The following is a 26,036-nucleotide window of genomic DNA, read 5'->3' on the forward strand; positions in this document are numbered from 1 at the left end:
AGGCTGTTTTGATTACAGTGGCTTTGTAGTATAACTTGATATCTGGTATTGTGATTCCTCCAACTTTGTCCTTCTTTCTCAAGATTGCTACAGCTATTCGGGGTCTTTTTTGGTTCCATATACATTTTTGGAATGTTTGTTCTAGGTCTGTGAAATATGCTATTGATATTTTAATAAGGATTGCATTGAATCTGTAGATTGCTTTGGGTAGTATGGACATTTCATGATGTTGACTCTACCAATCCATGAACATGGTATATTCTTCCATGTGTTTATATCTTCCTCTATCTCTTTTTTCAACATTCTGTCATTTTCAGAATACAGTGCTTTTACCTCCTTGGTTAAGTTTATTACTAAGCATCTTAATTATTTTGTTGCAATGGTAAATGGGATTTGTTTTTTTAGTTTCTCTTTCTGAGAGTTCACTCTTGGTGTATAAAAATGATATGCAGAAAAAAAGAAAAAATAATATGCATTTTTGGGTGTTAATTTTGTATCCTGCTATGTTTCTAAATTTATTTATTAAATCTAGTAGTTTTTTGATGGAGTCTTTAGGGTTTTCTATGTATAATCTCATGTCATCTGCAAATAATGAGAGTTTTACTTCCTCCTTTTTAATTTGGATGCCTTTTATCTTCTTGTCTGATCCCTATGGACAGAAGTTCCAGAACTATGTTGAACAAGAGTGGTTCTACAGCCCTCTGTCTTGTTCCTGTTCTTAGGGGAAATGGTTTTAGTTTTTGCCCATTGAGTATGATATTGGCTGTAGATTTGTCATTTTATTATGTGAGGTATGATCCCTCCATTTTGCTGAGAGTTTTTATCAAAAAGGGTGTTAAATTTTGTTGAATGTTTTTTCTGCATTGATTGATATGGTCATGTGATTTTTGTCTTGCAATCTGTTTATGTGATGTATCACATATATTGACTTGTGAATATTGTGCCAGCTTTGCATCCCTGGAATAAAGCCCACTTGGTCATGATGTATTATCTTTTTAATGCATTGCTGGATCCTGTTTGCTAAAATCTTGTTGAGGATTTTAGTGTCTATATTCTTCTGGAATATTGGCCTGTAGTTCTCTTTCTTTGTCTTGTCTTTATCTAGTTTTGGAATTAGGGTGATCGTGGCCTCATAGAAAGAGCTTGGAAATATTTCTTCCTCTTGAATTTTTTGAATAGTTTGAGGAGTAGAGGTGTTAGTTCTTCTTTAACTATTTGTAAAACTCCCCTGTGAAGCCGTCTGGACCAGGGCTTTTGTTTGCTGGGAGTTTTTTATTTTTTATTACTGCTTCTATTTCATCCTTAGTTATCGGTATATTCAGGTTTTCTGATTCTTCCTGATTGAGTTTTTGGAGGTTGTATTTTTCTAGGAATATGTCCATTTCGTCCAGGTTGTCCTGTTTGTTGGAATAAAGTTGTTCATAGTATTTTATTACAATCCTTTGTATTTTTTGTTGGGTCAGTTGTTACTTCACCTCTTTTGTTTCTGATTTTGCTTATTTGGGTCCTTTCTTTTTGTTTCCTGGTGAGCCTGGTTAGAGGTCCATAGTCTTATTTATGCTTTTGAAGAACCATCTCTTGGTTTTATTAATTTTATGTATTTTGGGGAGGGGGGTATCTCTTTGTTATTTGTTTCAGCTCCGGTCTTTATTATTTCCTTTCTTCTACTTGTTTTGGGCTTTTCTTGTTGTTCTTTAATTCTTTAAGTTGTAGTTTTTGATAACTTTTTACCAGTTTTTCTTGTGTTTTTTTGTTTGGTGTGTGTGTGTGTGTGTGTGTGTTTAGGTAAGCCTGTAGTGCTATGAACTTACCTCTTAGGACTGCTTTCAATGTTTCTCATAGGTTTTGGATTGTTGTGTGTTTATTTTAATTTGTTTCCAGGATGTTTTTAATTTATTCTTTGATCTCTTTGGTAACCCATTCATTGTTTAATGGTATGCTGTTTAGCCTCCATGTATTTGATGGCTTTTGAGCATTTTTATTGTAGCTGATTTTTAATTTCATTGTAGTCTGAGAAGATGCTTGAGATGATTTCAATCTTCTTGAATTTGTAGAGACTTAGCTTGTGTCCTAACATGTGGTATATCTTTGAAAATGTCCCATGTGCACTTAAAAATAATGTATATTCTGTAGCTCTGGGGTGAAGATGTCAATTAGTTCCATCTGTTCTAAAGTGTTATTTAGGATTGCTGTTTCTTTGTTGATTTTTTGTCTAGAAGATTTTTTTAAAATATATTTTTATTGATTTCAGAGAGGGATAGGGAGAGAGAGATAGAAACATCAATGATGAGCATCGTTGATCAGCTGCCTCCTGCATGCCCCCCACTAGGGATTGAGCCTGCAACCTGGGCATGTGCCCTTGACCAGAATCGAACCTGGGACTCTTCAGTCCACAGACCGATGCTCTATCCACTGAGCAAAACTGGCAAGGGCTTCTCTAGAAGATTTATCCAGTGATGTTAGTGGGGTATTAAAGTCCCCTACTATGATTGTATTGCTGTCGATCTCTCCCTTGATATCTTCCTGAAGTTTTTTTTAAAAATATATTTCAATGCTCCTGTATTGCATATATATTTACCAGAGTTAGAGCCACTTGTATCAATCTCTGTAGTATTATGAAGTGCCTTTCTTTATCTCTTGTTATGGACTTCACTTTGAAGTCTATTTTGTCAGATATAGGTATTGCTACCCCAGCTTTATTTTTAATTTCCATTTACCTGAAAAATTTTTTTTCAATCTCTTCACTTTCAGTCTGTGTGACTCCTTTGTTCTAAGGTGGGTCTCTTGTAGACAACATATAGAGGGGTCATATTTTCTTATCCATTCAGCTACCCTATGTTTTTTTATTGAAGCATTTAATCCATTTTTGTTTAAGGTTATTAATAGATACTTGTTTGTTGCCATTTTTATTCTGTATATGTGTTTCTGCTTCCCTTTCTATTTTTTCTTTTTACAACAGTCCCTTTAGCATTTCTTGCATTAGTGGCTTGGTGGTAATAAACTTCATTAGCCCCTTTTTGTCTGTGAAGCTCCTGATTTCCCCTTCAATTTTGAATGATAACCTTGTTGGATAGAGTATTCTTAGATTCAGTCCCTTGATTTGCATCACTCTGTATACTTCATTCCATACCCTTCTGGCCTGATGTGTTTCTGTTGAGAAATCAGTTGATAGTCTAATGGGAGATCTCTTGTAGGTAACTATCTGTCTCTCTCTGGCAGCCTTTCAGATTCTTATTTTGCTGTTGACGTTTGCCAATTTAATTATGATGTGCCTCAGTGTTGGTTGTTTTGGTTCATCTTGTTTGGGACTCTCTGTACTTCTTGGATTTGTTTGAGTTTTTTCTTCCCAAAGTGAGGGAAGTTTTCTGTCATTATTTCTGAAAACAGGTTTTTTATTCCTTGCTCAGCTTCCTCTTGAATGTTGTTTTGTTTAGTGCTGTCCAAGAGCTCCCTTAGACTCTCCTCTTGCTCTTTAATTTTTTTTCATTTGCTGTTCTGCTTGGGTGTTTTCTTCTACTATGTCTTCTAACTTGCGATTTGGTCCTCAGCCTCTTCTAGTCTAGTGTTGAAACCTTCCATTGTGTTTTTTATTGCAGCTACATCTTTCTTCATATCCTCTTGATTCTTACACATGTTGGTGAATATCTCATCCAGACGCTTGAGAATCCTTATAATCATTACTCTGAATTCTTTCTCTGACAAGTTCCTTGCCTCCATTTCATTTAGTTCCTTTTCTAGTGACTTCTCCTTTTCTTTCATTTGGGGGTTGTTTCTTTTTCTCCCCATTGTTGCTGTTCCTTTGTAATTGATTCTGTGTATTAAACTGCTATGTCACTCAGATTTTTAAAATTGGTTTTATGTAGTAGATGTTTTGTGAAACCTAGTTGTGCAAGTCTCTCAATTGTTCTGGGCTGGGTGTTCTAGGAAGACCGCCTACTTGAGATATTTGGGTTGTTCTGATGTAGTTGGGTCTTGAATGTTATTGTCTGGTTCGTGGATGGAGTTTCCTCTCAGGGTGTTTGATTATGTGGCTCTCTCCCTACCACATTGTGCCAACTATTGTGGAGGCACTAAAATACAACATGAGAAGACACGACACAGAAGGGACAGAACACGAATGTACACAAGACACCTATAACCCCAATAAAAGTGACTGCCGGAGAAAAGAGAATTAGGAAGGAGAAATGAGAGCAAGAATGATAGTGAGAAGAAAAAAAAGAAAGAATATGGGGAGAAAACACAACAAAATAAACAAATTAATCAAAAAGCATAAACAAAAACCACTGGGAAAAAGGGAGGTGGAGGGAAGAATCTGTAATTGCAGAACTTAAATAGAAAGAATAAGGTTAAGGAATTGGATGAATGGGGGAAGGACCATGGTTTAGGATAGAGGAAGGAGAAAAAAGAAATGAGAAGACAAGAAGAAAAAAAAACCTTTTTTTTTTTTTTAAAGAAGCATAGAGAAGAGAGAAGATAGGCTTAAATTTAGGAAGTGAAACAAGTTAAAAAATTAGGAGAAGAGCCCTGGCCAGTTTGGCTCAGCTGAGAGAGAGCCTGCAGACTGGAGGGTCCTGGGTTCGATTCCGGTCAAGGGCACAAACCTTGATTGCATGTTCCCTGGCCCTGTGTGCAGGAGACAACCAATCAAGGATTCTATCTTACTTTTATGTTTCTCTCTGTCTCTCCCTATCCCTTCCACTCTCTCTAAAAATTAACGGAAAAATATCCTCAGATGAGGATTAACCAAAAAATAAAAAAATTAAGAAAAAATTTAGGAGAAGAAAAAAGCAAGAGAATAGAGAAAGAAGAAAAAATAATCGACTAGTAAAGTAAAAAAAAAAAAAAAAAAGAGGAGGAGAAATGGAGTAGGAGCAGGGAAGAGGAAATTAGATATTTGAATAAACCAAGAGATTAGAATAATAACACATCAATAAAACAGGTAAAGAAGATCCATTTTTAAAAAGGGGACAAAAGAAAGGAAACAGTAAAACTAAAATGGGAAAAGGAGAAGATAAATGGGAGGAAAACAGAGAAGTGTGGAAGAAAAAAGTGCAAACAATAAAAAATAAGATAAAATAAAAAAATAATTTAACAATTTTAAATAATAAAAATTAAAAAGTGAAGCATCCTTCATTTCAGCCAATTTTTAATGCCCCACGGGAATTGGTTTAGATCTCCACTCTTCTGTTCTGCCTGCTAATTCTGGGCTTCCTGCTAGCTACTTAGGTGCTGGCCACTGTCATGCACTTTCTTTTGGCTTTTAGCACCCTGCTTGAAGCTCCTTCCACAGGTCCTCTTCTCGTGTCTGTCTCCACAATCTTTGGCTGCAAGAAGGCAGGGCCAATCTGCCCTCTTTGTCTGTCTGCCAGCTGTCAGTCTTAATCATTTAAGCTTCTGTTTCTGATATTGTTTTATGAGGGGATGGTGTTGTTTTGCTTTCAGGGGACAAGATGGGTGCTTTGTTTTGTTTTTTCCTGATCCAGAGCTACTCCTCTGAGAGTGGCCCAAAATATTACTCTGGCCTTGGTTGGTCACAGATCCTTCTATGGAGACCAATGGGGTTGGCTGGCAACCTGGAGTTTTTATTAGTCTGGTTCCCAGAATATCGGGCTCAACAGGGCCTTCTTCCAATCCAGTCACTGAGGACTCTTTGGGACTATTCAGACCCATAAACTTGGCCTCTGCCTTTGTTTCCTCTGTAATGCCCCAAATGCAGGGTGTGGCAGGCTTCCTTGAGGCTACTGGGAGTGGCTAGCTCTTTTAGGGAGAAATGGCCACTTAGATTTGGCAGTTTAAGAATGTCCCTTTTAGGGAGAGTGGAAGAGAGAGGGAAAGACAGAGAGAAACATCGATTGGTTGCCTCCTGCATGAGCCCCGACCAGAGCCTGGGTCAGGGAGGAGCCTGCAACTGAGGTACATGCCCTTGACTGGAATAAAACCAGGCCAGAGCTCTATCCACTGAGAAAAACTGTCTAGGGCGGTTTCATTTTTAGAGTCAGTGTTCCTAATACATGTCTACTTTAAAAAAAAGGTGTGAATGAGACATATCAGGATACTGCAGCTGACATGTAAACAAAAGAGATGAGTCCTGCCCTAACCGGTTTGGCTCAGTGGATAGAGCGTCGGCCTGTGGACTGAAGGGTCCCAGGTTCGATTCCGGTCAAGGGCATGTACCTTGGTTGCAGGCACATCCCCAGTAGGAGGTGTGCAGAAGGCAGCAGATCGATGTTTCTCTCTCATCGATGTTTCTAGCTCTCTATCCCTCTCCCTTCCTCTCTGTAAAAAATCAATAAAATATATTTAAAAAAAAGAGAGAGGTGAGTCCTTTAACACTGACATGTTCTATTCAAACTACTCATTTGAAGCATGTCCTTTGGTTCAAAATCACAAATACGTGCAAAGCCTCTATCCTTTCAGGTGTGGTCCCTTCCATCTGCACACTGTTTCCTTATTGCCACAAAATAGATTGAAAAGCCTGTAGGGCCAAGCTGAAGTATGACATCCAAGTCATGACGGTCCTTAGTTTAGAGGAGGAAGGCCCTGCCTCCCCACACTGTGCATCTAGCTTACTGGGTATGTACTAAAGCCACAAGTGAGGCAGAGCACCTCTGGGGAAGAGATGAGCATTATTCATGTTAGTTTCCCCCATGCCTATTACTCTGCCTCTCACAGAGGAGATTTTGAATAAATGATTGGAATGAATGAGTGAATGAATGAGGAGGAATCCTATATAATAAAAGACTAATATGCAAATTGTCCCCCGGACCGGGAGTTCGACTGCCAGGAGTTCAATTAGGAGTTCAACCAGGGGGTGGGGCCGGCCAACTGACCGCAGTGCCTCTTCCCGGCTGGCCCTGCCCTGGCTAGCAGCAGCAGCAGGCAGCCGGGGAAAGGGAGGCCCTGGCTGGCAGCCGGCAGCCAACAGGCGGCAGCTGCTAGGGACCCTATCCTTGCACAAATTTCATGCACTGGGCCTCTAGTCTATAATAATAAAAGTGTAATATATTAATTAGACCAGACATCCTTCCGATGACTTTCTGGATGAAGCTGGGGCTGCAAGGGAAGCCTGGGTCCCGGGTGCCAGAGGGAAGCTGCTGCCGGCAGCTGGGGGAAGGAAGGCCTACTCTTGCACGAATTTTGTGCATCAGGCCTCTAGTCCTAATATATAAAAAGCCAGGGGCCGTCACAACCGAAACAACTGGACAAACGACTGAACAGCAGGCTGTGTGGGGCGACAAGGCCAGCAGGGGAGTTAGTGAGGGACGACCAAATGACTGAACAGCAGGCTGTATGGGGTGACCAGGCTGGCAGAGGGGGGCAATTGGGGGTGCCCAGGCCGGCGGTGGGGGGGGGGGCAAAAAAAAAAAAAAAAAGAACGTCCCAATGCAGGACTCCTGGTCGCATCTCCCTGCCCTGCTTCCTTTCCCAGCCTCTCCTCAGGCACCTCAAGTCTGTGCCTCTCTCCTTGCTCCAAACACTTGAGCGAGTGTTTGCAATTGACAAGTCCTTTGTTCTAGATTTAGAGAATAAAAGCAAAGACCAAACAAAACCAAAACAAACTGCAGGCTTGTCTCTTCCCAGCACTTGCTGCTTGGCTGCCTTTCACTAAGCAGCCTTTCATGGCTGTGGTCTTGGGTCTAGATTCCCCGGCAGCCAGCAGCCCTGTGGCTTTTCCTTTTAACAGGTGGATGTTACGCTTGTTGCCAAGGGATGCGGCTTTAGTGCAATGCAGCTTCCTTGTCACCCTCTTGGCCCACTGGCCAGCCTCCCATCTCGATTCCCATTCTTACCTGTCTCCAGGCGTCCTCTGCCCTTCCTTATTGTAAATTGTCTCCTCAGCTGTGTCTAATTTGTTAATTCCAGGTGGATGTTCACCAATTTAGTTGTATTCCTAGTCTGTCCCTGGGACAAGGTGCACAACACATCTGCCTATTCAGTTGCCATTTTTTCCACCTCTCAGAATTGGAAAATTAATAGACACACAGAGAAGAGTAGAAGTTAACAGGGTCTGGGGAGGGAGAATGCAAAGTTATTGTTTAATGTATAGTTTCTCTTTGGTATGAAAAAAATCTTTTGGAAATAGATAGTTGTAATGATTCCCTAACATTGTAAATACACTTAATGCCACTGAATTTAACTAATTAAAAATAGTTAAAATGGTAAATTTTGTCATGTGTGTTATGCTCAGATTTCAAGATCCCCAAAAAGACCACACCAGGGAGCCAGCCAGTCCGATGCAAAAGCAGAGGGTCCTTTATTTGAGCTAGCTCGACTCCCCCTCCTGGCCGACTCAGCGACAGGAAGCAGAGTGAGACCGCCGTGGGAAAAACAGGGTTTTAATAGGGGGTGGAGTGAGGGGAGGGGAGCTGACTGTGGGCCCTGCCAATTGGCCAGGCGCAAGTCGGGTCTTGTTACACAGGATGTGGTCATCTCTATGGCGCGCACGTCCCTTGATTGTCATTGGTTAGTTTAAAGAAATCCCGGGCGTGGCCAGCAGGGGCCTGGGCTTCTGGGAAGAAGGTACTCTCCTGAGCACATGGCGGCTGCCCCAACATGGAGGGTACGGGGCAAGATGGAGGGCATAGCCCTCGCCCTTTCAATGTGTATTTTACCACAAATAACAAACAAACAAAACACATCTCAAATACATGGGGGTTTATCGTGGGAATTCTAGGATGGTCTAATATTCTAAAATCAAGCAACAGAATCATAGTAATAGCTTAAAGAAAAAAAATTAAGTGATCACATCAAGTAATACAGAAAAAGCATTTGACATAACTCAATGTTCATTCAAGATAAAAACTGTTAGCAAACTAGGAATAGAGGTCATTTTCTTCACCTGATAAAGGCATCTACAAATAATCTACAGCTAAATATCTACTTAATAGTGAAAGTCTTTCCCCTTAAGATCAGAAACAAGGGAAGGATGTCCTCTTTTACCAGTCTCATTCGACATTGTAGACCAATGAAATAAAGCAAGATAAAGAAATAAAAGTCATACAAATTAGAAATAAAAGGCATACATAATCATATAAATTTTCTATGTCAATGTAAAATGCCAAGGAACCTACAAAAAAAAAACCCTCCTAGAACTAATAGGTCAGTTTAGCAATGTCACAGGATACAAGGTCAACACAAAAATCAATTGTATTTCTCTATACTAGCGATGTTCAATGGAAGCTGAGAAATCTAATAAAAACAATACCATTTATATTAGCTCAATGAAAAAGGAAATAAGTATAACTTAACAAAACGGGTACAGAATTTATATGCTTAAAACCACAAAATGTCAAAAAAACAAACAAACAAAACCCCCACAAAATGTTGATGAAAGCAAACAAGACCTAAATAAATGGTTATTCCTATTCTCATGGATTGGAAGACACAATAAACATGGCAATTCTCCCTATATTGATCTGTAGATTAAACATATGTCCAAGAGTTCCTACCATAATTTTCAATAGAATATTTGATTTTAGGATGTATTTGAAAAGACAAAGGATCTAATATATAACAATTTTTACAAATAAGTAAAAAATTGGAGAAATAACACCACTCAATTTTTTAAAAGATATTTTTATTGATTTCAGAGAGGAAAAGAGAGGGAGAGAGAGATAGAAACATCAATGATGAGAGAGAATCATTGCTCGGTTGCCTGGGGATTGAGCCTGCAACCTGAGCATGTGCCCTGACCGGGAATCGAACCTCCTGGTTCATAGGTCGATGCTCAACCACTGAACCACTCCAGCCAGGCTCACACTACTAAATTTTAAGACATATGAAGCTACAGTAATCAAGACAGTGAAGTGTCTGCATAAAGACAGATACACAAACTAATGAAACGAAATGGAGAATCCTGATATAGACCTATGATAATATGGTCATTTGATTTCTACAAAGGGGCAATAGTAATTTAATAGAGAAAGGATAATGCTGGAACAGATGGATATCCATATACAAAGAAAGGCTCTTGACATAAACCTTCCACTTAGAACAAAAATTAACTCAAATTGGATCACAGATCTAAATATAAAGTGTATGGCATAGAAGAAAATCTTTCTGACTTGGGGTTAAGCAAAGAGTTCTTAGACATGACATCAAATCATGATTCATAAAAGAAAAATGGATATGTTAAAATTTATCAAAATAAAAAATGTTTGCTCTGTGGAAGACACTGTTTAGAGAATGAAAAAAACTACACACTGGGAGAAAATGCCAATCATATGATAGAGAGCTTGCACTCAGAAGACATAAAGTCCTCTCAAAACTCAACAGTAAGACAACAAACAACCAGATGAAAACATAGGCAACTAAAACACAGTTTACCAAGCAAGATATATGGTTGGCAAACATCCATATGGAAAAAAAACATTCAATAAGAACATTTTAATTGGCTAAATCCTATTAAGGACTAAAATAAAATGATAACAAGATCTGCTATACACTTTTTAGAATGATTTAAATAAAAACATACTGACATTACCAAGTGATGACAAGGTTGCAGAGCAACTGGATCTTTCATATATTTCTGAAGGGAATGCAAAAATGATATAGCCACTCTAGAAAAGTTGGGCTGTTTCTTATAAAGTTAAACCTGACACCCACCATAGGACCCACCACTCCTGAGTCTGTAGAGTAGGTTTAAGCAAAGTTTTTCCTTAAAAGGCCAGATAGTAAATATTTTTTAAAAATATATTTTATTGATTTTTTACAGAGAGGAAGGGAGAGAGATAGAGAGTTAGAAATATCGATGAGAGAGAAACATCGATCAGCTGCCTCCTGCACATCTCCTACTGGGGATGTGCCCGCAACCCAGGTACATGCCCTTGACTGGAATCGAACCTGGGACCCTTCAGTCCACAGGCCGACGCTCTATCCACTGAGCCAAACTGGTTTCGGCAGATAGTAAATATTTTAAGTTTATTGAACATAAGTCTCTCACAACTACTCAACTTTGTCATTGTAGTGCAAAAGTTGCCATAAGACAATATGTAGAGGAATGGACATGGCTGCATTGCAATAAACTCATTTGTAAAAACAGGCAGCCAGCCCACAGGCCATAGTTTGTCAACCCTTACTCTAGAGAGCACAATAAATAAAAACTTGTGTTCATTGAAAACATGTATACAAATGTTTATAGCATTATATTTGTAATCATCCAAAACTGGTAATGACCCAAATGCCCTACAATTGGTAAATGACAAACCTGTAGTATATTCATACCATGGATCACAAATCAGCAAAATGAAAAAAGAGTAATCTATTAATATATGCAAAAACTTGGATGAATTCCAAAGGCATTATACTGAATGAAAGAAGCAAGTATCAAAAGGTTACATACATGTGTATAATTCCATTCATGATATTCCTTAAAAGACAAAACCATAGTGTGGAGAAGTGATCAATGGTGAAGAAAGCAACTATAAAGTAATACCATGAATATATATTTTTGGATAATGTAATTGTTCTGTGGTAGCTGACTGTGGTAGTGGTTACATGAATATACGTATATATCTTAAAATTCATAAAACTATATCCCTCCCAAGTCAGCAATTTTTCTATGTGATTATCTACTGAAAATACCAACAACTGTTCTCCCTATTAAAAAAAAATAATCATCACTTTGTGCCTTCATTTCCTTAACAATTTGCAAGCTGATTTTTGCCTGCACCATTTCTTTTAAAAATTAATTATTAGTGCCATAGCCAGTTTGGCTCAGTGGATAAAGATTTGGCTTGTGGACTGAAGAGTCCTGGGTTTGATTCCAGTCAAGGGCACATGCCCGGGGTTGTGGACTCAATCCCCAGTGTGGGGCACGCTGGAGGCAGCTGATCAATGATTCTCTCTCATTATTGACTAGACGCCCGGTGCACAAAAATTTGTGCACTCGAAGGGGAAGGGGGGGATCCCTCAGCCCGGCCTGTGCCCTCTCACAGTCTGGGGCCCATCAGGGGGTTGGGGAGCTCCCCCCTGTAACGCACAGAGCAGGGTCGATCAGAGGGTTGGGGAGCTCCCCACTGTCACGCACAGAGCAGGGTCGATCAGAGGGTTGGGGAGCTCCCCACTGTCACGCACAGAGCAGGGTCGATCAGGGGGTTGGGGAGCTCCCCACTGTCACGCACAGAGCAGGGCCCATCAGGGGGTTGAGGAGCTCCCCCCTATCACACACAGTGCAGGGCTGATCAGGGGGTTGGGGCGCTGCCCTCTATCACCCACAGAGCAAGGCCGATCAGGGGGTTGGGGCACCGCCACTGTCACACTCAGGGCAGGGCCGATGGGGAGGTTATGGCTGTACCCCGTCACACACAGAGCAGGGCCCATGGGGGTGGGGGGGTTGGGGCGCTGCACCCTGTCACACACAGAGCAGGGCCGATCAGGGGGTTGGGGAGCTCCCCCGTATCAGGCACAGAGCAGGGCTGATCAGGAGGTTGGGGCGCCTTCCCCTGTCACGAACAGAGCAGGGCCCGTGGAGGGGGGAATGAGGCGCCGCACCCTGTCACATACAGAGCCGCAGGGCGATCAGGAGGTTGGGGAGCTCCCCCCTATCAGGCACAGAGCAGGGCTGATCAGGGGTTTGGGGCGCCTTCCCCTGTCACACACAGAGCCGCAGGGCGATCAGGGGGTTTTGGTGCTGCCCCCTGTCATGCAGATCCCGGTGCCTGGAGGCCTCGCGGCTCCGCTGATCCCGGTGCTGGGAGGCATTACCCTTTTACTATATAGGATAGAGGCCTGGTGCACGTGTCGGGGCCGGCTGGTTTGCCCTGAATGGTGTCCTGGATCAGGGTGGGGTTCCCCACTGGGATGCCCGGCCAGCCTGGGTGATGGGCTGAGGGCTGTTTGCAGCTGGTCACACACCCTTCAGGGTGGGGGTCCCCACTGGGGTGCCTGGCCAATCTGGGTGAGGGGCTGAGGGCTGTTTTCAGGCTGGCGGGTGATGGAAGCTCCCATCCGCTCCTTTTTTTCTTTTTCTTTTTTTTTTTTAACTCTGGGCCAGCTTTAGCTCTGAGGCTCCAGCTCTTAGGCCTTCGCTCCTGAAAGCGGGTATCTGGTTTGTTTGGGTTCTATAATCAAAACTCTGTATCAACTCCAGCTCTGAGATCCCAGGCTCGCTGAAAGCAGGTTTCTGGGGTTTTGTTTACCTTCTATATTCGTTACAATGTTTTTTAAACTGCAGGCTCAGAGGCCTGCAGCGGCATGCGGGGAACGTTGGAGTCCTCCGTCACTGAAGCAAGCAAGCCTCATGTTCGCTTCAAGCTGCCTGGCTGCCCGCCGCCATCTTGGCTAGCAGTTAATTTGCATATCTCGCTGATTAGCCAATGGGAAGGGTAGCCGTCGTATGCCAATTACCATGTTTCTCTTTTATTAGATAGGATGTTTCAATCTCTCTCTCCCTCTCTCTTCTTCTCTGAAATCAATAAAAATATATATTTAAAAAATTAACTGTTAGTAAGTCTAGAGAGTTTTTTCAGTCATAATTTCTGATATTTTTGCAGCATTTTATGTTGTTGATCAGTCTTTCCTTAAAGCTCTGGTATTTAGCTTCTGAGTTGCTGTGCTTTTTGAATTTTCCACCAAATACATTGACTGCTACAGGTAGTATCCTGTTTTCTTACATAACCCGTTTCCTTTTTTAACAAGTTATATTTTTATTGATTTCACAGAGGAAGGGAGTGGGAGGGAGAGATAAGCTGCTTCCTGCACACCCCACACTAGGGATTGAGCCTGCGACCTGGGCATGTGCCCTGACCGGGAATAGAACCATGACCTTCTGGTTCACAGGTTGATGCTCAGCCACTGAGCCACGCCAGCTGCACAACCTGTTCCTTTATTACTAGTAAGTTTTAAAAAATATATATTTTATTGATTTTTTTACAGAGAGGAAGAGAGAGGGATAGAGAATTAGAAACATCAATCAGTTGCCTCTTGCACACCCCCTACTGGGGAGGTGCCCGCAAGAAAGGTACATGCCCTTGACCGGAATCGAACTAGGACTCTTCAGTCCGAAGGCTGATGCTCTATCCACTGAGCCAAACTGGTTAGGGCACTAGTAAGTTTAATGTCTGAACAAGCAATAGAATTATATAGAGCCATACTGTCCAATGTATATTGGACATATGGCAATTAAACATCTGAAATGTAGCTAGTGTTACTGAATAACTGAATTTTTAATTTGACCTAATTTTAATTTTAAAACTTAAAACTTGATATTCAATTCTATTATTGACTTTTATTTATTTATTTTTAAATATATTTTATTGATTTTTCACAGAGAGGAAGGGCGAGGGATAGAGAGTTAGAAACATTGATGAGAGAGAAACATCGATCAACTGCCTCTTGCACATCTCCCACTGGGGATGTGCCCGCAACCCAGGTACATGCCCTTGACCGGACCTTTCAGTCCACAGGCCGACGCTCTATCCACTGAGCCAAACCGGTTTCGGCTATTGACAACTTTTAAATATGTTTGGAACAACTTGGGTATATAAACCTATTTTTTCAACCCAAAATTTCATGAAATCTAAATACAAACCTAAAAGTATTTCTGATAAAAACTTAGCATCTGAAATATATATATATAATATAGATTTTGAATGCTTAGTACAAATTTTGAATGCTTAGTACAAAAAAAAGTAAGATAGCTCACTAACAATTTGTATTAATTGAATGTTGAAATTATATTTTAAATAGATTGGGTTGAATAAAAGATTATTAAAATTAATTTATCCTGTTCCTTTCTACTTTTTAAAATGTGACTTCTAGAAAACTTTAAACTACATGTTGTGTCACATTATATTTATACTAGAGGCCCGGTTCATGAATTCGTGCACGGGTGGGGTATGGCTGGCCCACCCCGATCAGGGCTGATTGGGCCAGTCGGCAGGGGGCAGGGGATGTGAGAGGTTGGCTGGCCGGCCCTGCCCCTGATTGGGGTAGGGGGGCTGATCAGGGGCCTGGTCATCTAGGGGGAGGGGCCATGGGTGGTTGGGGGTTGCCGATCAGGGCCCCAATTGGGCCAGTTGGGTGCTGCAGTGCGTGTCATAGTGACTGGTCGTTCTGGTCATTCCGGTCACTTGGCTTTTATATATATACTAGAGGCCCGATGCACGAAACTCATGCAAGAGTAGGCCTTCCTCCGGATGCCGGCATTGGCTTCCCTCTGGCACCCGGAACCCAGGCTTCCCTCCAGCCACTGGCAAGGCACCTGGGACCCAGGCTTTGCTCTGGCCCCGACTTCGTCTGGAAGGATGTCCAGAATGACATCTGGAATGATGTCTGGTCTAATTAGCATATTACCTTTTTATTATTATAGATAGATTTGCACTGATTTGGGGATTCAATTCCAAAAGATACATACATACATGCCTGTGTATGTATAGATATATACATACAAATTCATATACATATGTGCATATATGTTCCTTCATTTAGGATTTGTGCAAGTCCTGCTTCAAATGAGTCCAGGCAGGATTGTGTTATCCTGTGATAGCTCCAAATCCTTCCTCAGTTAATAGGTGAAAGATCAGTTTCTGCACATGACAGGCCGTTTTGGTTATGGACATCAAGAGCAACATGTGCAGCCCTGGCTGGTTTGGCTCGGTGGATAGAGCGTCAGCCTGCGGACTGAAGGGTCCCAGGTTCAATTCCAGTCAAGGTCATGTATCTTGGTTGCGGGCACATCCCCAGTAGAGGGTGTGCAGGAGGCAGCTGATTGATGTTTCTCTCTCATCGATGTTTCTCACTCTCTATCCCTCTCCCTTCCTCTCTGTAAAAAATCAATAAAATATATATTTAAAAAAAAGAGCAACATGTGCAAAAGCCTCTACTTTCAGAGATGGAATCAACGAAAAAGTTTCCAAATGAAAACAACTTAAATATGTCCAAGAAAGAAAGGTAATGTCAGTGGCAATGTGGTTTCTCTTATTTCTGAACTTCCTTTTCCCCCTCTGGTTTTTTCTTTTTAATCAGCTCCATGAAGGACATCCTAAATGCTACATGAAACACAAAATATTATTTTTCCTTCCAGTATTTAAAAAATGACATTTATAAATATATTAAAGAAACTTCTATATACAGTAGGTCCTCAGGTTACGTCAGAGATCCGTTCCTACGGCGCGATGTAACGCGATTTTCACCATAAGTCGAAATCCACCTACGTAAGCACCTACATCACTCACATGGAGCACATAACAGCAGTAATGAAGTGAAACAGTAAAATAAATTTAAAAGAAAGATAACAATTCCTGACCTTTACTTGTGGTAAATAAATAATAAAAAACATAAAGCACATATACATATGTTGAAATGACGGAACCTCTTTTTAATAAATAAACGGGAGATGGCGACGTAACCACAAAACAATGTACGTCAAGTCCAACATAATCTGAGGACTGCCTTTAATCAGGACAGTGATCATTAGTAAAAACATCTCTAAGTAATCATATATTTTAAAAAAATATATTTTATTGATTTTTTACAGAGAGGAAGGGAGAAGGATAGAGAGTAAGAAACATCAATGAGAGAGAAACATCGATCAGCTGCCTCCTGCACACCTCCTACTGGGGATGTGCCCAAACCAAGGTGCATGCACTTGACCGGAATCGAACCCGGGACCCCTCAGTCTGCAGGCTGACACTCTATCCACTGAGCCAAACCAGCTAGGGCTAAGTAATCATATTCTTGATTTCTGGTAGTCACATTTGGAAATTGCTTCCTAACAATGATGTGCGAGTTTTTAAACTGTCCCTAGATGCACAAGGGGAGAAAAATCTCTGGGGGAGAAAAATCAGACTGGCCAAATATTTTTTTTGCTAGAATCAATCCTGACAGCCCAAACTTAAAATAGTATAAAGAAAAATATTAGATTCTATAAATGTCCCAGAATTTGTCTTTAATTGGGAAAAGAATTAAACACACATGGAACTTTCTAAAATATCTTTAACAAGCCACTTTGGGAGCTCAATTCAGAAACAGAAGTCAATATACTGAAACAGATATTTCTGTGCAGCTCCAAAATTCTTTATAAATACAGCCATTTGGAAGGATGACCCTGGATCAAAAGTTTTATACCTGTGTATTACATTAGGTGTGCATGCCTCATCTCAGTTGCCATAAATTGTCTCTGTAATTTCCTCCTGAGTAGCAGTCCTAACCACCCTGACTGCCACCATAGTCTCTGGAGCTTCCATATCCATATCCTAGGTCCATGGTCGGCAAACTGCGGCTTGTGAGCCACATGCGGCTCTTTGGCCCCTTGAGTGTGGCTCTTCCTAAGCCTTAGGAGTACCTTAATTAAGTTAATAACAATGTACCTACCTATATAGTTTAAGTTTAAAAAATTTGGCTCTCAAAAGAAATTTCAATCGTTGTTCTGTTGAATTTGGCTCTGTTGACTAATGAGTTTGCCAACCACTGCTCTAGGTTGACTGTCATACCTGCCACTCCCATATCTCGGTCCATGTCCATGGGCCCCAAAGGTCGGTTCTCTGGGCAGACTTGCCTACATGGTTCACATAGGTCTGGCAATGGTCCAGAGACTCTCCATTCAGGGCTCTCATGGCATCTGAAGCATTCTTTGGACTGGTGAAGGTAATGAAGCCAAAACATTGGGATCACTGAGTCTCTGGTCCTCGACAACAATGACCTCAGAAATAGTCCTGAAGCTGAAGCGATCTTCCAGAGCCTACTCATCAGTGTTGAAATTGAGCCCTCCAACAAAGAGCTTCCCTCCTTCAGAGGACATGCAATGAATCTGAGTCCTGGAAATTAAGAAGCAATAGGGTTGAGCATCGACCTCTGAACCAGGAGGTTACGTTCGATTCCTGGTCAGGGGACATGCCTGGGTTGCCAGTAGAGAGTGTGCAGGAGGCAGCCAATCAATGATTTTCTCTCATCATTCATGTTTCTATCTCTCACTCCCTCTCCCTTCCTCTCTGAAATAAATAAAACATAAAATAAAATCAACAAAAAGTAAAAGGGCTAGATGGAACGTTAGCACTGAACTTCTTTACGAACATTGTTAACCCGTCATGTCTACTAAGTTCAAAGCCATGAGAATATTCAAAGTACAACCTACAAAGCAGTTATTTAAGATTACTATAGAATCATACAAATTGGAAGTGCTGAAAAAATGGTGAGATGAAATGACAGTATAAATGACTCTAGGAAAAGAATCATGTGACATGTGAAAGATAATCATAATACATGTCTGCAGTGGATGACGATCAGCAACAGAGCATAAAAATACTTCAGGAGAGAAAAGCAACTCTTGAGTTTGATTTGCAACAATGTTGGATGACTGTTCAATTAATTCAGAAGTTGAGCACTCAGACAAATTAGGTAAATCTGGTTCTAATCCATAATAATAAAAGCATAATATGCTAATTAGACTGGACGTCCTTACGGATGACCTTCCAGACAAAGCCAGGGCTGCAAGGGAAGCCCAGGTCCCAGGTGCTGGAGGGAAGCCTCAGTCCCCGGTGCCAGAGAGAAGCTGGTGCCGGCAGCTGGGGGAAGGAAGGCCTACTCTTGCATGAATTTCATGCATTGGGCCTCTAGTAAAAAATAAAACAAGCTAAATAATTTCTATGGATTCAACTTATTCGAATTGAATGTACAATCAGCATAAGTGGTGGAACCTTTAGAATAGAATTCACCTGCTGCTATGGGATTCTTTGTTAGAGACATTATAATTAGGTGTGTGGTTTGGGGGGAAGAAAAGTCTTTTATGTTTCTCGGAAGGTTCTCTCTTGGGCCCACTCCTTTTTAGTATGTTCTACTTAAGCAAATTAATTTTTTGGATTCTTTATCTGTAAAACTGAGGATAATAATAAATAATAGTATCCTCATAAGGTGTTTGGGAAAATTAAATGAGTTAATACATATGAAGTACTAAGAAAAGGACATGGAACAGAGGAAGGGCTTACTTATTAGCTATGGCTATTATTACTAACACTTTTTCCAGGGCAAACTCATTATGTCAACTATTACTGGGAGCTTTATGATTTCTAAGTCTATCAGACATCTTGGTCCTATTATTTCATCTACCTAATAGGCATCTCTGCTTGGATATATAAATGGCACCTAAAGTGAAATAAATCAACTACCTAGAATAGGATTTCGGCTCTGGCCAGTTTGGCTCAGTTGTTTAGAGTGTCATCCAATACACTGAAAGGTTGCGGGTTCAATTTCTGGTTTGGGCACATACCCAGGTTTCTGGTTCAATCCCTGGTTGGGGCGGGTATCGGAGGCAACCAGCAAATGTTTCTCTCTCTCTTTCTCCATTTCCCTCTTACTAAAATCAATCAATAAGCATGTCCTCAGGTGAGGATTAAATTAATTAAAAAATAGGATTTCCACCCCAAATGAGGTTCTCTTTACATGCATGTTAATGTATGTTAGTCACGCTGGTAACCTCAGACTCATCATTTCCTTTTCTCTTGTTCACATCCAATATGATTGAAATAGAACAAAATGCTGTTTTTTTTCTTTTTTATAAAGGCAATACTTGTTCATTGTAGAAAACTTGGAAAATATGGAAAAATAACAAATATTATCTATAACAATAACATCCTAAACTTTGTGTTAAGAATTTCAACATAATTTTCTATTTTCCCAGATATTCAAGAGCCTACTGTATATATACATGTGATCTTTTAAAATCTAAAAATGTTGCCGAAACCGGTTTGGCTCAGTGGATAGAGTGTCGGCCTGCGGACTGAGGGGTCTCAGGTTTGATTCCGGTCGGGGGCATGTGCCTGGGTTGCAGGCACATCCCCAGTAGGGGATGTGCAGGAGGCAGCTGATCGATGTTTCTCTCTCATCGATGTTTCTAGCTCTCTGTCTCTCTCCCTTCTTCTCTGTAAAAAATCAATAAAATATTTTAAAAAAATGTCTTCACTATTGGAAACATTTTGTAAAACTTGTTTTCAACTGAGATTTTAAAATTCAAATTCTAAAAGAAAACATTTTTGAAGGTTTGGAAAATACAGATAACTCAACATCTTGAGATAATTACTGTTAACATTTTGGTGTACCCTGTTTTGCTACTGAAATATAAGTTTGGGGGGCATTGATATGTATGTACACATAGGTGTAATATAGTTATAAAAGTCCAAAAACAGTATTTGTGGCCTACCTTAAATTATGCATTTCTAATTTTTCATATGCTTTTAAAAGCATGAATTAAATTTAACATATATGCTTCATATTCATACATATCCGACATAATATATTTAACCAATTGTCTCCAAAAGGTTCCAATTGGAACACGCTCACCAAAATGGCCTGAGTGCTAAAGAGAACAAAAGACCAAAACTTTTGAGAACGCATCAGGTAAAAGATCATTTCATTGATTTAGTTCAGCAATTTTCAACCTTTTTCATCTCATGGCACACATATATTAATTACTAAAAATTCTGTGGCACACTGAAAAAAATAATTTTTGCTGATCTGACAAGAAAAGGTATGATTTTGATTCATTCACACTAGATGGCTATTGTTGTGTGGGCTGTTGTCATTTTTTATATATTTATTAAAAATATTTTTATTGACTTCAGAGAAGAAGGGAGAGGGAGAGAGATAGAAACATCAATGAAAGAATCATTGATCAGTTGCCTCCTGCCCGTCCCACACTGTGGATCGAGCCCACAACCCAGGCATGTGCCCTTGACTGGAATTGAACCTGGGACCCATGAGTCTTCAGGCTGAAGCTCTACCCACTGAGCAAACCAGCTAGGGCTGTTGTCATTTTTTAAAATAAATATTTTTTATTCTTAATATGTTTTTTATTGATTTTTAAAGAGAGAAGAGAGGAGGCAGGGAGATAAAAACATCAACGAGTTGCCTCCCTTAGAACCCCAGGGGTGGGGGATCAAACCCTCAACCTGGGTATGTGCCCGGACAAAGACTCGAACCAGCAACCTTTCGGTGCACTGGCCCACGTTCAACCAAGTGACCCACACCAGCCAGGGCTGTTGTCATTTTTTTTACTTGGCAATCTAAGGGAAAATAGGTAATCAGGTAGTGCATGCTTTAAATAATCAGGTAGTGCATGCTTTAAAAATTCTTGCGGCACACCGCTGAAAATCGCTGATCTAGTGTCTAGTCCAGCCGTGGGCAAACTACGGCCCGCGGGCCAGATCCAGCCCTTTTGAAATGAATAAAACTAAAAAAAAAAAAGACCGTACCCTTTTATGTAATGATGTTTACTTTGAATTTATATTAGTTCACACAAACACTCCATCCATGCTTTTGTTCCGGCCCTCCGGTCCGGTTTAAGAACCCATTGTGGCCCTCGAGTAAAAAAGTTTGCCCACCCCTGGCTAGTCCTTAGCCCATGTCTGATGAAAAACACTTGTTTCCCAGACCAGCGCTGCCCATTCTCTGACTGCAAATAGGAATGTGACTTGTGACCCGCAGGCGATGAGCCCGGGAGAAGGGGGCCAGGAGGAGGTGCCATCAGGATGAGCGCTGCGCGAAGTACGACGTGAGAGGTGCGCAGCCGGATGTGCGCAGTCGGAGTGCGGCCGGCCGCAGTCGTGGGCGAGGCGCATAGTGCTGACGCAAGACGCTCGCGGGGTGGTCCTCTCCCCTGCCGGAGACGGCGCTGCGTCACTGGCTTTAGGCGCTCGGCGACTGGAAACGGTGACTGTTTGGGCCTCAGCGCTGGCCTGTCGCGCCCTGGGGTCCAGGCTTGCGGCGCGATGAGGCGCAGCAAGGCGGAGGTGGAACGGTACATCGCTTCGGTGCAGGGTTTCACCCCGTCGTCCCGAGAGGTGAGCGGGTACTGAAGAGACGGGTGGCTTCCGCCCAGGCCTGGCCGTGGCCCCGCGTGGCGCTCGCCTCGCGCCCGCCTCTTGCCCTCCTCATGGCTCACGGCGGCCGCCGCTCCCCGGGATTTCTGTTGAGACGCCGGCCGGCTTGCGCGGTCCGATGGCGGCGTGGGGTTCTCGAGCTTGAGGGGCACTGGAGGAGGGGTGAGGCCGCGCCGGGCGGCCTTGGGTGCCAGCGCTTCCTCTTTCTCTGGCCCCTTCTGACTCACCCGTGGGCCCAGCCTGTCCCGGGTTTCCTTGGGCGCGGGCGGCCCGCGAGGCCTCGTCCCCGGGCGTGGGCGCCTCCCACAGCCAGCGGGGTTCTTTTCTTCTCCTGGACAGTTACCCGCCGCGGCGGAGGCGGCGGCTTCCGGCTTTGGAGGGTGGTGGAACCCCGCGGGGATTGGCACGGCTCCGGGTGGGCCCTTGCTGCTATGACGGACCAGTGTGGGCGTGCAGGTGACCCGCAGCAGGGACAGTCACGTGTGCAACTGCCTGGCTGGTAGACCGCGCAAAGGATACTGGAAGTGCTCCGTGTTTTGAGGCGGGTTCCCCCCCCCCGCCCCAGCACTCTGAAAACTTAGTTGTTGTTTTTTTTTAAAGTAAAACGGAATCTTGGGAATTCTAAGTTTCTTGCAGGGAGTTGTTACTATGCCTTAAAAATTTTGATTTTTTTCGACCACATGCTCTTAGAGCATTTTTGCTCTTTTAAAATAAATACTGTACTAGATAAATTTTGTGTTCAACGTGACTTTAGTGATTGTGTGTGTGTAGTGTGAGGAAAAAGGAATTAAGGGTGGCTGTACACAGAATCTTGAGTCGGTTTACCTGTGGTTGAATCTACTCTTCGGTTTATAAGCTGTGGGACTTGAGACAAGTTGAACGTATTTCATCAATAAGATGGAGTTTTTTTTTTTTTTTTTTTTTATAGGAGCATGTAGGATAATCCATGTTGAGCGTTTAGGGCAATGCTTGGCACACAGTAAGCACTAAATGAATGTTGATGTTAAAAAGAATCAGTCATTCTGACCTGTTGTGGGCAAGGGCCTATAAGAATAAAAATAAGTGAGGTAATTTCTTAAAAAAACATCCCCAAAACTCAAAGAGGATCAACACATAATTGTATCTTTTGTCATATACTAGGCATTTGTTATCTTAATTTGTGCTCCCAACAACCCTGTGGATATTGACACCCGGAGAAATTAAAGATACTTATTCAAGTTCAATAGGGGTTTCAGCAGGACTTTGATAGTGGGTCTGATTTAGTATTTTTTAGGAATAGTGGAGTAGGTTACAGCCTGTTTCTCCAGAGAAGAATGGGTACCTACAAATTGCTGGTGTAGTCATGAACATATGTGGTGTCCGAATATAAAACAGAACCTTATTAAGGGTTTTTGTACCCTTGAATTTGATACGACGCCCCCCTCCCATGGCAAATGGGTTTTATTTATTTTATTTTTATAATTCTTTATAGTTTAAAGTATTAGATACCACTTTTTTTTTTTTTTTTTAAAGCAGGTTTAGCCCTAACCAGTTTTGCTCAGTGGATAGAGCATGGGCCTGCGGATCAAGGGTCCCAGGTTCGATTCCGGTCAAGGGCATGTACCTTGGTTGTGGGCACATCCCCAGTAGGGGGTGTGCAGGAGGCAGCTGATCAATGTTTCTCTCTCATTGATGTTTCTAACTCTCTATCCCTCTCCCTTCCTCTCTGTAAAAAATCAATAAAATATGTTATAAAAAAAAAAAAGACAGTGCAGGGCACCCTCAAAGTCTCTAAGGGAGAACCATTCCTTGCCTTTTTTTTTTTTTTTTTAAAAATGCAGGTTTAAAGCTTTCATGAGATTGTTAGTGGGCACTCTTGCTCCCCAAAATTAAGAACCGCTGTTCTAGACAGAAGTTAGAATGTTCTTTGAATTACCCAGCTCTTCTATCACATAAAGAGGGTTGGAGGCAAATTTTTAAGGATTGGTTATTATGGCCATCTCTCTTTTACATTTATTTATTTTTAAAAATATATATATTTTATTGATTTTTTTACAGAGAGGAAGGGCGAGGGATAGAGAGAAACATCAATGAGAGAGAAACATGCATCAGCTGCCTCCTGCACACTCCCTACTGGGGATGTGCCTGCAACGAAGGTATATGATATGCCCTTCGCTGGAATCGAACCTGGCACCCATCAGTCCGCAGGCGGACGCTCTATGCACTGAGCAAAACTGGTTAGGGCTCTCTTTTACATTTAAAGAGTATTATTTTAATCAGATGTTTTTCTTCAAACAAGGAGAAATAGTTTACTTTAGAGCCTGGTGATTTCAGTGGAATATTGATTAACTTTGGAACTCATGATGGCGTTCGTTAAACTTGCCTCTAAGTGAAATGACAAAAATGGGTGCTTTGGATAACACAAGGGAGGTGGTGGAGGCAGCTGTGAAGAGTCGAAAGACTAGTATTTACTTGGCTCCCATTTGGCAGAGACCGGCCCTGTGTGAACTGATCATGCTTTCTAGGTTGTCCTATTTCTGGAGTGAGGTGGTGGGTTCATATTCTCAGATTTTCCCTTGCTGCCATTTGTTCATCTCTTGTTTTGCCATTTTTCTTCTTTACACCAGCCCTTGTTGAAATTTTCACTTGTGCTTCTTTAATTTTTATTTTTCCACATGGCTTCTATTTAGTTTTTTAGATTTCTGTCTAGTTAGCTTTTCATTCCAGACCCCTGATTCCTACTCCTCGGAAGCAATTTGACAACTCTTAGTTGTTTGCCCTACCATTCAGCTGTACTTTATGAATACAGTTCCTCATGTTGTGGTGACCCCCAACCATAAAATTATTTTCACTGCTACTTCATAACTGTAATTTTGCTACTGTTATGAATCGTAATGTAAATATCTGATATGCAGGATGTATTTTCATTGTTACAAATTGAACTTAATTAAAGCATAGTGATTAATCACAAAAACAATATGTAATTATATATGTGTTTTCCAATGGTCTCAGGCGACCCTTGTGAAAGGGTCGTTTGACCCCAAAGGGGTCCTGACCCACAGGTTGAGAACCACTGGGTTAGGGCAACATGTATACTTTTATTTCTTGATCTTCTTCTCTCCATTTTAGACACTTTCTGCTCTGTTCCTCTAGACGTCTGCCCACAGATGTTTTTTCCCACCCCTTGTTCTTCCAGAACTGTTTCTGTAATTTTTAGTTAAATGAATATTTAGTGTTTATATAATTACGAGAAAGTATATGTCTTTGAACTTGAGTTGTCTTTATTGTGTTATTTTTTTTTCTGGAGTTAACAATTGGTTTATTTTTTGGTGTGTTTAGCTTTCTGTGATGTATTATTAATTCTTTATTCAAACCCAATTCACATCACACACAATTTCAAGTTAAAAAACATTTTTTTTAAAGTGTATTCCTTCTGGAGCACTCTTGTTTTACTGCTCCAGCCTGGAGTGGTTTCTGTTTCTCTGCTACGCAGCTGTGTTCCTGGGACTTCTCCTTTATCATCATTTTGAGAAATCCCTTCACTTTTCTGTGTTAGACTTTTGGTTTCTTGTAACTCTAGTCCTCTTACTTCCTCTGTTTTGGTTTAGCACAACCTGCAGTTTGCTTTGAGAAGGAATGAGGGGGGAATTTTTAACATAGTGTGTCTGATTACCTAATTTAACTGATAGTTTGGTTATCAGATTCTAGATTTGAAATAATGTTTTTTGAGAGCATTGCTTAATTTTCTGATCTTTTGTACAATTGTTAGATGTTTGATGTGATTCTTGTTGATAGCTTATAGGTTTTCTGAAGATTCTTTTCAATTGGCAAACTTATTCTTTCAGTTCTGGGACATTTCTTTGAGCCACTGTCTCTTTTTTCTGTCACCTTTCAGATGTGTTTGCTTGTTTATTATTCAATACTAGAGGCCCGGTGCACAAAAATTTGTGCACTGGGGGGGGGGAGGAGGGGGATCCCTCAGCCCGGCCTGTGCCCTCTCGCAGTCTGGGACCCCTCGGGAGATAACGACCTGCTGGCTTAGGCCTGCTCCCGGATGGCATAGGGCAGGCCCAATCCCTAGGTGCAGCCCCTGGTCGGGCTCAGAGCAGGGCCAATCGGGGAGTTGGGGCGCCACCCCCTGTCATGCACAGAGCAGGGCGGATCGGGAGGTTGCGATGCCACCCTCAGTCACGCTCAGGGTAGGGCCGATTGGGGGGTTGGGGCACCGCCCACTGTCACACTCAA

At 41.7% G+C, this 26,036-nt stretch overlaps 1 protein-coding gene and 1 pseudogene across 3 annotated transcripts in view; one reads left to right on the plus strand and one right to left on the minus strand.

The window, feature by feature from the left end:
- Positions 1–16,328: 16,328 nt before the first annotated feature.
- LOC132229690 (RNA-binding protein 3-like) lies at positions 16,329–19,663 on the minus strand (annotated as a pseudogene).
- A 1,742-nt stretch (positions 19,664–21,405) lies between these two features.
- The window catches only part of LOC132230615 (E3 SUMO-protein ligase RanBP2-like), a 96,765-nt gene continuing 92,134 nt past the window's right edge, over positions 21,406–26,036 (plus strand). The window contains exon 1 of one of the 3 annotated variants that reach the window (XM_059688336.1): positions 21,406–21,773. In XM_059688336.1, the coding sequence (XP_059544319.1) occupies positions 21,504–21,773 (270 nt within the window). In that variant the 5' untranslated portion in view covers positions 21,406–21,503. The remainder of the gene's footprint in view (positions 21,774–26,036) is intronic. The other 2 variants (XM_059688334.1, XM_059688335.1) reach the window with 2 other exon arrangements.

Source organism: Myotis daubentonii, chromosome 3, assembly GCF_963259705.1.
Source record: "Myotis daubentonii chromosome 3, mMyoDau2.1, whole genome shotgun sequence".
NCBI classification, from domain to species: domain Eukaryota; kingdom Metazoa; phylum Chordata; class Mammalia; order Chiroptera; family Vespertilionidae; genus Myotis; species Myotis daubentonii.